The following is a 14,577-nucleotide window of genomic DNA, read 5'->3' as shown; positions in this document are numbered from 1 at the left end:
GGCCCACCTTTGCATTCTTACTGATAGTAAAATAAATCATTTCTTGCTCTGTGCAAGCAAAGCATTACAGATATTTATGCTCCATAGTGTGAGGTACACTATAAAAGGGAAAAGCAATAAAGATTTGGCAGTAAAGGGATTATCTGAGTGGCTGAATTTCGATTTGGATTTTTGTGACCTGATCTGTGAGATCTTGGCATTGCATTTTGCTGTAACTTGTCTTTGTTTGACTCTCCCTCTTTAAAAGATTTATCTAAAATGTACATCATAGAACACATGTAAATAGTTAGGAAACTGCCCCAATCCTTAAACATGCATTTGCTGGATTAAATTAAAAATTGTGCACATACCTAAAATTTGATTGATCTCTTTTGGCAATATATTTTGGAAAAGGGGCCTAAGTTATATTTGCTATTCAGGAAAATTATTCAATATAGATGATGACTGAAGTATATTAATGACTATAATATGTAATTAATTATCTTTTTTTTAAAAAAATCCATATACCATAGCTGCTTCTATGATTTTCTCTTTTAATCTGGAATCAAAAATAGGATTTGAACACATTTTTAAATTCATGCTTGCAACAGAAAAAAAAAAAAAAAACCCAGTAGCAAGAATACATTAACCTGATCTAAGATGCTACACAATAGGTAATTTGAATTGTTACATTAAAATAATGGGCAGATATTAAACATATTTTCATGGCAAAAATTCAGTTTTACCATCAGGTAATTTAGTAGCATGATATCTCCACTAGACTACCTGAAACAGCTATGTTGTTAAAAGTACAAAAAAAAAAAAAAAAAAAAAAAGAAACAGGTCAGAAAAATGCAAGAGCCTAACAATCATAATTTTTCCAAAAAAGGTTGACAATACAAGAGACATAAATTCATGTCTCATGTTTAGAACTCTGAATTCTGAATCTTATCTTATAGCTTTACATTTTAATGAGATAGAATCCCCATATTTCCTTTTGCTTTTGAGATAATAAACTTATAAAATTACTAATTATGTCCCAAACAATGACTTTAAAGTATTAGATCCCTCAGCCATATTTAAATTTGTAATCTGAATTTCTGGAACAAAAAAAAACATTTTTTATTTATACTCACATTACTTTCTTTTAGGAATGAACTGATCTATGTATCAATTGTATTTTTTCACAAATGTATGGTTTGCATCCCTTCAAAGAATATGAATGTCAGATGAAATCTGACACTGGAGTTAGTTTTCTACTTGATACATCACATTGTCTCACATTTCTTTTGTCCTTTTGAGATAGAAACTGTCTGATCTAGTAAAATATGGAGCAGATGCTGATCCTAGGACAGCTTCTATGACAATTTTTCACATAGACATTATAAAGGTAAATGTTTTTTTAAAAAACATCAAGCACAGACTAATTATTTAAGCCTTTTAGAAATGCTAATAGACTGTTAGTTTATTCGTCCAATGGGAGCTTTTTACTTTAAACAAATGGCTCTTGTAAATGTAGTATAAGTTCGAGAAGGAAAGAGAAATTGGTAGGCCTTTATTGAATAACTAAAAGAAGAATAGAATAACTAAAACTGGAAATAAGATATATAATGCTAGTATGAAGTTTCTTTCTACATTATAAGGCTATTTAATACTTTGTGAAGGTTATAAATATGGACACCAATTCTTTTTTATGCCGAAACAGTGGTAAGCAAACTTTGAAGGACCGCAATAAAATTCTCAAAAGCCTTCTAGACAGTATGGACATTGTTACAAATTGTTCACTCCTCCTTTTCTTGTGAATGGTAAAGGATTTTATTATTTTACAATGTGAAAACATAAGCATCTACATCAGGGGTGTCAAACTCGATTCCATTGAGGGCCGTACCAGCGTTATGTTTGACCTTGGGGGGCCAGGTAGGTGCAGCCAAGATGGGCATGGCCAGCTCGATGTCACTTGTATTGGGGATGCCTGTGGTGACCTAAGTGCTCTGTCAGTGAAAATGGGCTCCCAAACTCTATTTTTGGCTGCAACAGCCGCCTGCAACCCTCTGCCAGAGAAAATAGAGCTTGGGAGGGCCACCGATGGCCCCTGCATGTTCCATTTTTGGCTGCGATGGCCTCCTGCAATTCTCTGCCAGCCCGTGGCCCTCACATGCTCCATTTTCACTGGCAGAGGCACCACAGGCGGGTCCTTCGCTGTTTCCAGGGGAACTCTGCGGGCCAGATCTAAGCACCTTGTGGGCTGGATCTGGCCCCCGGGCCTGGATCAAAGGGCCCGTGATCTACACTGATATCAGACCCAGAGTGCAAATATTTTAACAGATATTTCTTAAGATTATTAAATGATGCCATTTGTGAAATAGATCAGAAAATGTTTTGTAATTCATGAATAGAAAAAGCAGCAGACACAGAAAAGTAACTAGAGTGAATATATTAACATCCAAATAAATGAAAGTTTACAAGTACTTGTATGATGCATAAGAGTTGTTTCTTTATTAAAATTCTTTTTCATTTGTTTTCTCTTTTCCTTTTCCTATAGTTGGATCTGCTTCTTTGGCTAGTTTTAATAACTTGAATGTTGTTGGTTACTACATTACCATTTCTGTCATAGTAACTTTATGTTTAGTCTATTTTTCCAAGTTAATGTTGACTAATTATTTTAGTTATGCATGTAAAATTATAAACTTTTATATTTTAATTGTATCGCTATTGTTGAGTGTTGCTTTTATTAAACATTATAGGTTGGCTCTGATTGGAAACAGGTTCTACACAAAGAAGTACATTCATTCATTCTAACAGCCTTATTTTCTGGCTGTTTTCTCTGAATTATCTGTTTAATCTAGTTGTTTTGTTTATTTTCATGAAAGCAGGACAAGAAAATGTATTCTTGCTAATCCTCATGCACAAAAATATCTTCATCTCACCTGATCTAATTTTTTTACCTTTATGCGTTTCAATTTCATGCATGTAAATACTAATAGAAAGAACAAAGCAAGCTTTTGCCATTTAAAAGGATGTACATTTACTACTAGGTATAACATGATATGATACTGTGCATTTCCTGCAGTATTTGGTATACTTTTATTGGTTTCAAAAAAGTAAGTGTCAACTGTCCCAATATGCTAACCAACAAAAGAAATTCCTGAGACAATTCCCCCCCCCAAGAGTATACTTTACTGAAAAGCCATATGTGTACAGAAGTGGAAAAGCAGTTCTAACATTTCATGTGTGAAGGCGTAAGATAAATCCACCTTTCTCTCCCTTGCTTCTCCCATGATCCTTTATTCACCAATCCATTGCACCTGAGTTGTTCTGAGAACAATCTGTTTGCCTCGGATATTCTCAAGAGTTGTTAACCTTGGCATGGAACTGTCTCATACTTCCAGATGGCACACTTACAATCCAGAGTTTTCCTCCCAAACCACCCTCACATTCCAATGCCTTCCCTTCTCCTTTCCATTATTGTTGTCCGATTGCGACCAGGCTGTGTAGCGAGTCAACCATGACAGGAAGCAAAAATTGACCTGATTAGGAGGGCAAGGTTGAATTGGGAAATTGAAATAAATAGCCTGGAAGGAGACATTGACAAAAATTTCTATACTGTTTCCTAATTTTTTTTTTTTTTTTTAAATCACAACTTCAGCATGAAGTCACCCAAGATGGAGCTCAACTTGAAGAAGTTATTATCTCTTATATAATGTGAAATGCCCTGGAAGTTGGATACTACTGTTGTACACATAGAGCTACAAGTTTACCAAGATAACTGTTACAAATGGCAACTATTCAAATATTTTGTAATACAAAATTATATATCATATAATTTCCATATGCAATATATTTCTGGACAAAATAGTTATAGGAAAGGCAGACTTAAATTAGTTGACTCTTTAACTTGGATATGTCCATCTATGGTCAGAGAGAAAGAATCTCAGAACGCAGAAAAGTTTAATTTCTGAACCTTTCTTTATAAAAGTATAAACTTCAATGGTGACCCAAGTGATGATGTCGCACCCTCTCAGGATGTGTGGAAGCTGCAAGGGATCTAATTGAAGGAGCCAGAGACTTAAGACTGAACCCTGGAAAGATTGAGTGGCTTTGGATGCATGAAACCTCAGGATCCGAATGTTTCTCATCCTTAGTTCTGGATGGAGTTGCACCATGCCGTTCACGGTCAGTTTGCAATTTAGGAGTTCTCCTGGACTCATGTCTCCTGCTTTAAGAGGTGACATGTATGACCAGGAGAACTCCTGTTTGTGCACCACTTGTGACCTTTCCTGGATCATGTCTCCCTGTGCCTAGTTACTCAAGCCCTGGTCATTTGTCACCTGGACTACTGCAATGCACTCCTCAAAGGCCTATCCTTGAAGTCCATTCGTAAGCTTCAGTTGGTGAAAAGTGCAGCAGCAAGAGCAGTCTTTGGGCCCCTAGGATGGCCCATATTACATCTCTGCTCGGCAAACTTCACTGGGGCTGCTTCCAAGTGCACTTCAACGTGTTAGTTATGACCTTTAAAGCTTCTAATGGCATAAGTCCAGACTACCTGACAAACTGCCTTGTCCTGCTAGAACAAGTCTATCTACTCAGGCTGGCAGAGGACTACTTAGGATCCCGTCAGTCAAAGAACTCTGACTATTGGGATCCAGAAGTCCCTTCTCTGTTCCAGTGTCCATCCTTTGGTACCTCTTAGGTAAGATTAGCTCCCAAACTCCTATCTTCCCACCAGCACCTGAAGACCTGGCTCTGCTGGTTAGTCTAGGGGCAGAATGGAGGAGTTTCACACTGGAGGTGGCTGTTGAGATTGATGGCAGACTCCACCTTCCATTTCTTGAGCTCTGCTCTCCACCCATCCATCTTTTTGGTTATCATACTAATGTATTCTTCCCCCCCCCCTTGTTTATTTTATGGTTCTATTATTTTACTTTTGTTCTGTTTACCCTTTCAAGTTCTTCTTGTTTATTATTTTAAGCTGTCTAGAGTAGCCCCAGAGTAAGAAAGGAGGCAAATAAATTTAACAAGCAAAGAAAAAAATATAGTGGTTATCAGCAACATTCATTCCAAGTTATAAATAAGATTGGGAATAATATTCATATTATATAATCTTTTTGTAATTTTTCTCAACAAAGAGCTAGATGCAACTGAAATAAAAAAATTGAAACATAATGAAATGTTTTGCTAAATGTAGAACTGTAAGAATAAAAATTAACACTGGGTCATATTATTCTATTACTATTAGCTGGAAGAAAAGTTTGTTCTGTGCCAAGATAAAAAAAACCTCCATCGCCTAACAGAAGATTGCAGTACACCAAACAAAACCTGACATTCAAAAAACATCGGTGAATGATAGCATCAATTAAGATATTGGAGAAATAAATTTGCTTCATTTCATTCACACTTTTCACATAACTTTCAACTTCTTAATTCTAAATTCTGCAACTCAATTCTCAGATCAAAAAATATCCACAATAACTGTATAACAATTGTTTCTCTTTGTATAAGAAAACAGAGAAAAATTGTAAGTAAAAAACTTCAAGCTTTCCTGTACATGAGAAAAAAGATGAACATAAGGTTTGAACATCTTTTTCAAATTGGCAAACTGACGTGAAAATAAAACTTGCGCTTGAGAAAGAATGCAAACGTTATAAGCAGTGAAAAGTAAAATCATACAGCTTCAACTGTCAGTAAACTGTATTCTTCTAATGTAGTGCAACCTGTATCATGAAGGGTACTAGAAGTGGGTGGTTGACACCGAGAACTCTGCCAATGAAAACAGGATGAAGCCAAAACTGAACAAAGGGAGTAGACAGACGTTACTAATAAATAAACTTTAAAACTGAAGCAGAGGACTTTATACCATAGATGTTTTGTAATCTATTTTCTTTCTTTTTTCTAGTTCTATTCATTTCTTTCCCACGGGAACACATTGGTATGAAAGATAAAAGATAAACCATAAAAATGGTCAGGTAGAGAAAAAATGAACTACTAATTGGTTTATTATAATATGCATGCAAGTAACTTAGACTAGGGAAGGAAGGAAACATAATACACCAGTAGTCATTTGGACAGTAGAGTTTATTAGAAATATCTTCATTCTTCGGTGAATTCACATTAAAATATGCTGAAGGCAGCTCAATCAACATTTGATATCCTGCCATTACAACAACTTCCAGTTAAAAACTAGATCATGATCAGGCAAAAAAGTGTGAATGTAACAGAAAAAAAATTACAAACAAAAGCAGTTCCCTTAAAAATAAATTGATCCTGACAAATGAACACACATTCTAAGCAAAGGAGAAAAAGATGTAAGAACAAAAAAAAAAAAATTCCACTCTATTCTGGAGAGAGAAATTCAAAATGTAATTCTCAATGTGTGACAAGATAAACAAAACTGTATAAAGTTACATATTATTGTCCCTTGCAAGTTTTAAAATAAGACATTAATAGGCTATGTTTTCCTGTTTCTGGAACCATGTGTTGCCTCTCTGAGGGATGTCTGGTAGAGTGCATGGGGGTCTGAAGGAGGGGGGTGGCAAACAATAAAATATGTTGCAGTGTATATCCTGCCCTTTATGTACTTGTCTGTGATGCCATGGTAACATGTCTTTTGCCAATTTGTCATGGTTAGAAATAGATAACAATTTCAGAGAATGAGGTATTCACATAAATATATGTAAAATGTATGAGTAAAAGCATAGGGTCATCTGAACATGTGGAATACTCATCAAGGCATTGGATATTCACATGGGAAGCTGGCACACAATTCTGGCAGAGGGCCTGGCTAGCTTTTGAGCTTTGGAATTTTTCAATGTGTGCCTGGAGTGGGTAAATTCAAGCCCTCTTATGCCATAGGCACATTACAGGAAACATGGTATTTGGAACTCAAAAAGTAAATAATAATAATAATAATAATAATAATAATGTGGTCACGAATAAAAAGGCAGCATGATATTTGACAAATTAATATAGGTCTGAACCAGAATACCTGGACCAAAACTGGTTAAGCTGGAAAAGACTAATTTGACCAAATTTCATTCTACTGAAGAAATAAAAACAAAAACAATTTAAGAAAGTCAACTTAACTAATTTGTAGATTGAGCTGAGTTGCTTTGGAGAACAAGATTGAGTATCTTGTTCAACAAAGTAAGTTAAAATATGGCAGGTGGTATATTATACCAAGCAAAAAAAATCTGAAAAATCTGAGCACCTAAATGTAAGAGGCCACAATCTTGCAGTACCAATGAGGCTTCTATGTTCCATGTGCACAAAGATCCCCAATGTCTTCCTATGGTGACACTAGATGTGATGTGTTTGTTCTCTGGAACATTTTCCTTTCAAAATGAGAATAAACAGATTGTATGAGTAAGGAATTTTGCATCATAATTGATATTGTAAGGACCCTAATTATTTGGCGTATTACATTCCAGAATTTTGAAAACCATCAAACAGGGATTATTTTTTTCACATGCTGATACTCTGACTTATATAAAAGAATATTCTTCTTTCATGAACACTAGTTTGGGGAGCTGTATTTGCATTTCTTGCACATCAGGCACACATCCAACATTAGGTCTAACCTAACACACATAACACATTTGGCTCTTACCTGTGAAAACAAGCTTTGGATTCTGCATAATGAGGCTGTGTAACAGTATAGGCAACAATTATTCTACTGAAAGAACTAAATCAATTCAACATTTTCACATTTCTTAGTAGTCTCCATAATCCTCTGCTATGGTTTATTTTTAAAAAATGTAAAAAATAATTAAATAACACTCAAAATATCCACCATGAAGATTTATATTCTGATGTAAACAATTTCTACCATTTAGAACTCTAGAATCATATTACTGATATTGTAAATAATTTTTCAAAGACTGAGGCAAAGGTAGAGTTTCTATATCATGCAGGCGTTCTCGTCCCAGAGCAAAGCGAATTGATCTTCGACACAGATCCATTAAAGGTAGAGGTTCAGCTGAAAATGAAACAGAAACAAAACATCAACATTTCTTATCCTCATTAATAATAAAAATGTAACAGTAAATGGGTTATATCCCTTTTAAAGTAAAATCCTTTAATATAATGTATGTATGAACTGATCATAGCAGAAGAAATCTACTGCTACGGGAGGAAAGTAGGGAAAATAAGCTAAGAATAAATATTAGGTATGTTCACTGCCTTGAGTTATTTATAAAAAATAGTGGATTATATATAAAATAAAATAAAAATATGGTCTATTTCTTGAAGCAATACACTTATAAGGATTTAAATTAGGAGGAAAAAACCCAGTACAAGTTATCAGGAATTTCAACATAGATAGAAATCCCTTGAACACTTAAAATACAATACTCTCTGCAGCTGGATTGAGAGATGCCTGACCTTTAAATGTTATATTTGTTCCCATTTAGGAAAAAGAAACTAAAATGCAATTGAACTTCTAAAAGAACCTTTTCAGTGCAGTGTGACTTTCCACTGAGATGCTGAAGTAAACAGAAATGACACTTTCTCTCTGACATCTCAGATAATAAACAGATTTTGTTCACTTGAAAGACATTTATTTCTTAAATATCTCTAAAACAAATGCAAGAGTATCAGAGACAAAAACATTCAATACTTTTTTGTTTTAAAATTTTGTTTTAAAGCTTGCTTTCAAGCCCTCCCCCCCGCCTCAAAAGAAAAGGTATTTTTTAGCTTTTACAAAAAAGGAATAAAATTCTGCATTGATGGCTGATTTTGTAAGAACGTATGGCTAACTGGCTTGGGTAGTTCTCACATCAAACACTGTATCTCTTGGATGTGCAAATTCAATGTAACCACTTAATATTTTTACAGTTATTGAGTTAAATGTTCAAACATTTTAATCTACATGCAAATCCTTAAGTTCTATACACAGCTTTATTATGCTTAAAGACAAAATCCAGAGGAAACATTTCATTATTAGGAGGAGGATATGACATGGTACACACTGCACTTTCAGCATTCTGGGACAGAACAGGACAGTTAAAATATCAAAATGTTCTAGACATATAAAGCTCTTTCAGACCTATTGTAGGAAACAATTCAGTAGTTAATGTTTTGCCAACCATTGTACCAGAAGTGCTGAAGTAACCTCCCTAGTAATTAAAACCAAGATTAAATACAAACCAAGAATTGATTTTTACCAGTCTCAGAATGTAAACTAAGTATTAACTCCAAAATTAGCAAATTTATATATATAGCAATCATTTGTAATTAATTACCTTGTGACATTTTTAGTAGATCCTTACACAATTGTTAGCAGAACTGCTCCCCAACAAACAAATAAAAAGCAGTTATCAAAAGGAGACATTAAAAGGAGTAGTGATTACTTGCAACACCTTTAGCCATTATCTCTCAAATGTATTTTTCTGAAATTTTAACCTTCCTTTTTTCTCCAAACGCTGGACATTTAACACAAATGAGTTTTGTTTTAAAACAAAAAAAGTTATGGGTCAGCCATAAATAGAGTCAAAATGTTATGTATGTTTATATAAAATAATTATAAACAAATTTGACAGAAAATACAACACTCCAGGGAAAACACTCGTAACTATATGTTTCAATTCAATGTACCATTCAATAGGGAAAGTTACACAGGTCCTAGATTAGTATCAACTGTCCTAGTTAAACCAGACAGGAAACACAAGTAGATGAATTAATTCTATTTTATTCTAGGGCTGCATTAACAAAATGTAGCAAGTCTAACAGTACAAATTTCCTGCCACCATTTTTAATAGCTGGATCCATTAGGAGGGGGATCATATCCTAAGTTTCTTTCCCCGTTGATTCCTTAGGGGCATCTCCCCTTCTTGCCTGATTGTTTCCTAGGCAGCATCTCTTCTCCTCATTCCCCAAAGTCATTCCCTTACAATTAGTGCCTGGATGCTATTTTAGACTGAATACAGAGTCCTTTTCTACTGTATTTTAGCTTTCACTGGTGTTCCAGCTACAGACATCTCAGGACACTGAACGTCTTAATTATCGGAATGTGCTTTATTTGGAGTTGTCCTTTCATGTGATCCAGAAGGTACAGAGAGTACAAAATGTAATAGCAGTGTTGCCTTTATATGGTGCATTTCATCCCCACCGTGTAACACTATTGTTGAACCAACTGCACCATATGAGGTTTAAGATTTGGCTTTTGAATAATTGAGATCCAAGAGACTGCCTTATTCTACTAATATCTGCCTATTTTGAATCTCAATTAGAGGGCCTCTTGGCAGTACCACATCTTGAGATGTTTATTTGGTATCAACCAGAAAGTGGTACTGCTTAGGTTATAGTAATAACCCTTAGTTTGGAGTTTATTTATTTGTTTAAAAACCTGCAGGGATGCCCACCTTAAAAAATAACTAGGTGGCTCACCCAAAACAATAAAAACAGCATAAATACAATTACAATGTATATATGATATACATAAGTCTACAAAATACAAAATGGACACATAAACATTTTCAAAAATAAAGCACCCATTGATCTCCCTGCACTTTAGGAATATGCAAAAATCCTATGTATCTACCCTGGCATTTTAGCTATTATTATGTGAATTTTAGAATTGTTTTAAAATGCACTTTCAACTTTGTTAACTGCCTAATAATACAATGTATGAGAGATGGTAAAATACTATTAAATATACTATTATTTCTTTTCATTTCCAAGAATATTATTGTTTTGTTAGAAATATGGCAATGGTACAACCTTAATATGGGAAAACCTATGATTAGAACAGAAGTTAATTTGTTAAACTTTAAAAAGTTTTGAAGAAGCATGAAAACATGGCAGAAAAAGACTTAGTAGTCCATCAAGTCTATCCTTTGAGTTTTTTGTTTTCTTTTTAATTAATTTTTAATTATTATTTTTATAATTTTATTTATTTTTTAATTTTTGTCAGATGATGGACATGTGTTTATTCCAAGCATGTTTAAACTCAGTTACTGATGACTGACCCACTACCTCCACTGGAAGTTGATTCCAACCTTCCATTACTCTTTTTGTGAAGTAATATTTTCTAACATTACTTTTGAACTTCACTTCTGTTAGTTTGACATTATACCCCATGTTCTTGATTTTTGGATACTATTGAAAATACTTCCTTATTCACACCCTTAATATGTTTAAAGGTTTCAGTCATGTCGCCCCTTTGTCTTCTGTCCTTCAGGCTGTACATATTCAGTTTGTCTAATTTCTCCTGATGTTTTGTCCCTCAGATCTTACAACGTTTTTGTTGCTCAGTCTTATCAATATCTTTTTAAAGTGAAGTTTTAAGAACTGGGCACAATATTTCAGAATATTTTTCCAGGTAACTAAGAACAATTCATTAGAAAGAACAATTTACTAACGTACCATAACTTGCTAGTCTTGGATTACTGTTAGATGTGGGCATCTAGCAGTAATCACAAGTAAAAAATGTAAAAATACAGATTGAAATAGGTATTCCTGGGAGATACAAGAAAACCATATTTAACTTGCTAAATGGGGACAGTGTCTATTATTAATGAATAATCTATTTCATTGGAGAGTACACAAATGATATAAATTATGTCAGCACATGTGCACTGTAAATGTAATATTCAATAGCAATAGGACAACAATCTTGTCCTTGAATATGCATAGTAAGACAGTTTGTTCAGAAAATAGCAACAGCACAGAAATGGAAAATCATAGAATTAAAACCTATACAAATCCATTCTATATATACTTCTGCAAACTGTAGCATGTGATTATTTACAAATAAATCCCATATTTTTCCTGAACAAAAATAACCTATATTGTAAAATAAATTATGAACTAAGTATTCAGTCATACCAAAAACCAAATCATAACCTTAAGAATGAAATGTGAACTTGTAATGTTAGCCTGTAAGCTGTTTGCCACCAACCCTCTCCTTCCAGATTCTTCCATACCATAGTGAGAAGCTACTCACTAAGATCTTATTCTCAATTAACATCAATAAAGTAGCACTTTAACATAGGACAGATGAAATATATATGATACAATAATATTGTTTGTCTTTCTTTCTTTCTTTCTTTCTTTCTTTTCTTTCTTCTTTCTCCAAATTATCTTGCATACACTCTATATATTGCATTTGTTCTTTAATGTCTTACCCAATTCACTTTTCCTTCCTTCATTTATTTTACAATATGAACCTCATTGATCTACTGTATACTTTAAATCACATCAATGTATGTCATTCAATCCCAATGATTCAGTATCCATTCAGTCTTCATTCTGATCTCTTGTTTTTCCACATACATTAATTCCCTTTTTCCACTATATTCAACATACTTATATATTTTTTCTAACTACACAAGTTTCACCTTCATCACACTTGTTCGGCTTGTGTTCACCAGTTCTTTTTCACATGTATTGCTGCCAAGGATAGCTGTTTTCTCTCCACTCTAAATTATTTTACTACCTAAGATGTACTGTAACTTTAACAATTTTCTGTATTTCTCAGGTCTCTCTTCCTCCCCCTCCCCCTTCCGCTCTGTATATGTATGTGTATGTGTAGTATACAGATGATTTTGAGTACATGTCTCTTAGTTAGGTATATAATTCAAAAATCAAGTATTTCCTGTGAAATATACTATGGCTTTTCCCTCCTTTTCTTCTTATTGCTACAACAGTACTATGGTGGGGAGGGAAAGGTTCCTCCATACAGCTTTCTTGGCAGAGGTAAGGAAATGATTTACCATTGTTCTTTTAGGCTGATTTTTTTCTTCTTCCTGTCTAGCCAATATGGTTAGACCCATTTAATTAGTTTCATAACCTGCCAAATATGATCTCTACTGAAATAGAAAGCAACATGTTTTATGCCAAAAAGAAAAGGTTAATTATTGGATAAAATTCTGGAGAAACATACAGATGACAGATAAGCTACAAAAACAATGGTACAGATATAAAATTACTTGTACAGTAATGATTTCACAAAAGTTCATGATTCAACACACTTGTAATACTGTGCATAAACACATAAGTCACTACCAGAAGGAAGGATACTTTTGTATAGCAACTTAGGACATTGATCCATCACACCTAGTTCGGAATGTTTTAATTTGGGAGAAAAAGGTTATTTTTTTGAACACAGAGAAGCAAATAAATAATATACATAATTAATCATAATACAGGGACAGAAAAATTATTTTTCCTTCTCCCATAATTTAGCATGAGTTTTGATAAGGTGCAGTTGTGGGACAGAAAAAAGACCTGATTTAATATTTAAAACAACATTTATTCCCTTAGTGGATAGGCCAGCTATGGAAATCAGTGCTACAAATAACAATGATGCAAACTGAATGGCACTGAATGGTGATTAGATACACATCTGGAGAGAAAGAAAATGCTACTTCAGGGATCAGAGGCAGCATGTTTTTGAGTATCAGTTATTGCAAAAGCAGCAGTCTAATCACACTACCTACGTTAATTGCTGCTAATTAATACATTATTTTAACTGAACAATTATTTCATTAAGTCAGTTTTGTCATATAAGTTCAAAACTAGCTTTTTTCTGCTTACACTAGGCAAGATTTCCAATATAAGAAGGTTCATCCAAGCATATTTGCAACTATAGCTCAACATCTGGACATGCAGGAAAATCCTGGGTTTACTCCAAATATAGTTTGGCCCTGTCCCTCAGCAGGCAAATGCTTACATATGGATGTAGTAATATCTTTCAGATTTTTGAAACTTAAATATAATTACTCATGGAGGAACAAAAGCCAGTGAACATGTAGCCTATCAATTTTCTCTATCAAATTTCTCCTTTCATACAATGTTATCTTGTGAAATATTAAAAGTTTGATTTATCTCAAAAATCTTAGAAGCATGGTGGCAATGTTGCCTATATATTTCCTCAATGTTTTTGAAATCTCCCAATTGTACCACTCTATATTTTCCTCTAGTCTGCAGTGGTTTAAATGTCATTCTCTTTCTTGATGAGTCATGTTTCTCTGTGGGAAGCTGTTTTGTAGACTGACTGGCTCAGTCTGGGCTCAGAGAAGCAAAGAAGAGACAATTTCTAACAGTCACTGACTTTTCAAAAGAGAAATGTATCCTTTTTTAAAAAAAAACCTCTTAAAATTCAAAATAACATGATATCTGCAACCATACAGTGATTTTGTATGGCAGAATTGAAAATAAAGGCCAATCAACTCACAAAGTAATCTTAAAGATGGATGGAAGGATGGAAGGAAGGACAGATTTTTAATTGTCAATTAATTCTTTTCTTTAGGGTTGCTCAGATACCGAGAGCTCCTTGCTTCTTTCCAATTCTCCCCCATTCTTTGTATTTCATAGATGAAGATTACACCTACACTAGCGTTTTTGTTTGCTGTGGTTTGTTGAAAACAGTTTAAGAGCTGATTTTTAAAAGTGGCTGAGAAATATAGTTATATTGATATCAGTGAATCTTGTTTTGAATTCTCTTTGCAGAGCAGAGGACAGTCAGGTATGTTGTTGCTGGGAAATATCAAGGTGACAGAGTTGCCCTATTGCAAGCATGACACAATTGTCTGCAACTTCTTCTGCATGTTTCTTTCAAGACAAGACACTTTGGGACTGGGTTGGGAAGGAGAATGGAACATT

At 34.1% G+C, this 14,577-nt stretch overlaps 1 protein-coding gene across 1 annotated transcript in view; it reads right to left on the bottom strand.

Moving 5' to 3' along the window:
- Window positions 1–7,823: 7,823 nt before the first annotated feature.
- SPSB4 (splA/ryanodine receptor domain and SOCS box containing 4) overlaps window positions 7,824–14,577 on the bottom strand; it is a 35,961-nt gene continuing 29,207 nt past the window's right edge. The window contains exon 2 of the mRNA XM_070945936.1: window positions 7,824–7,951. Coding sequence (XP_070802037.1) covers window positions 7,824–7,951 — 128 coding nt within the window. The remainder of the gene's footprint in view (window positions 7,952–14,577) is intronic.

This window comes from Pituophis catenifer, unplaced genomic scaffold, assembly GCF_029215685.1.
Source record: "Pituophis catenifer annectens isolate HBS135680 unplaced genomic scaffold, rPitCat1.0.hap2 SCAF_6, whole genome shotgun sequence".
Classification (NCBI taxonomy): Eukaryota; Metazoa; Chordata; class Lepidosauria; order Squamata; family Colubridae; genus Pituophis; species Pituophis catenifer.
The sequence above is the reverse complement of the archived record's forward strand: the minus strand, read 5'-3'. Positions and strand labels throughout refer to the sequence as shown.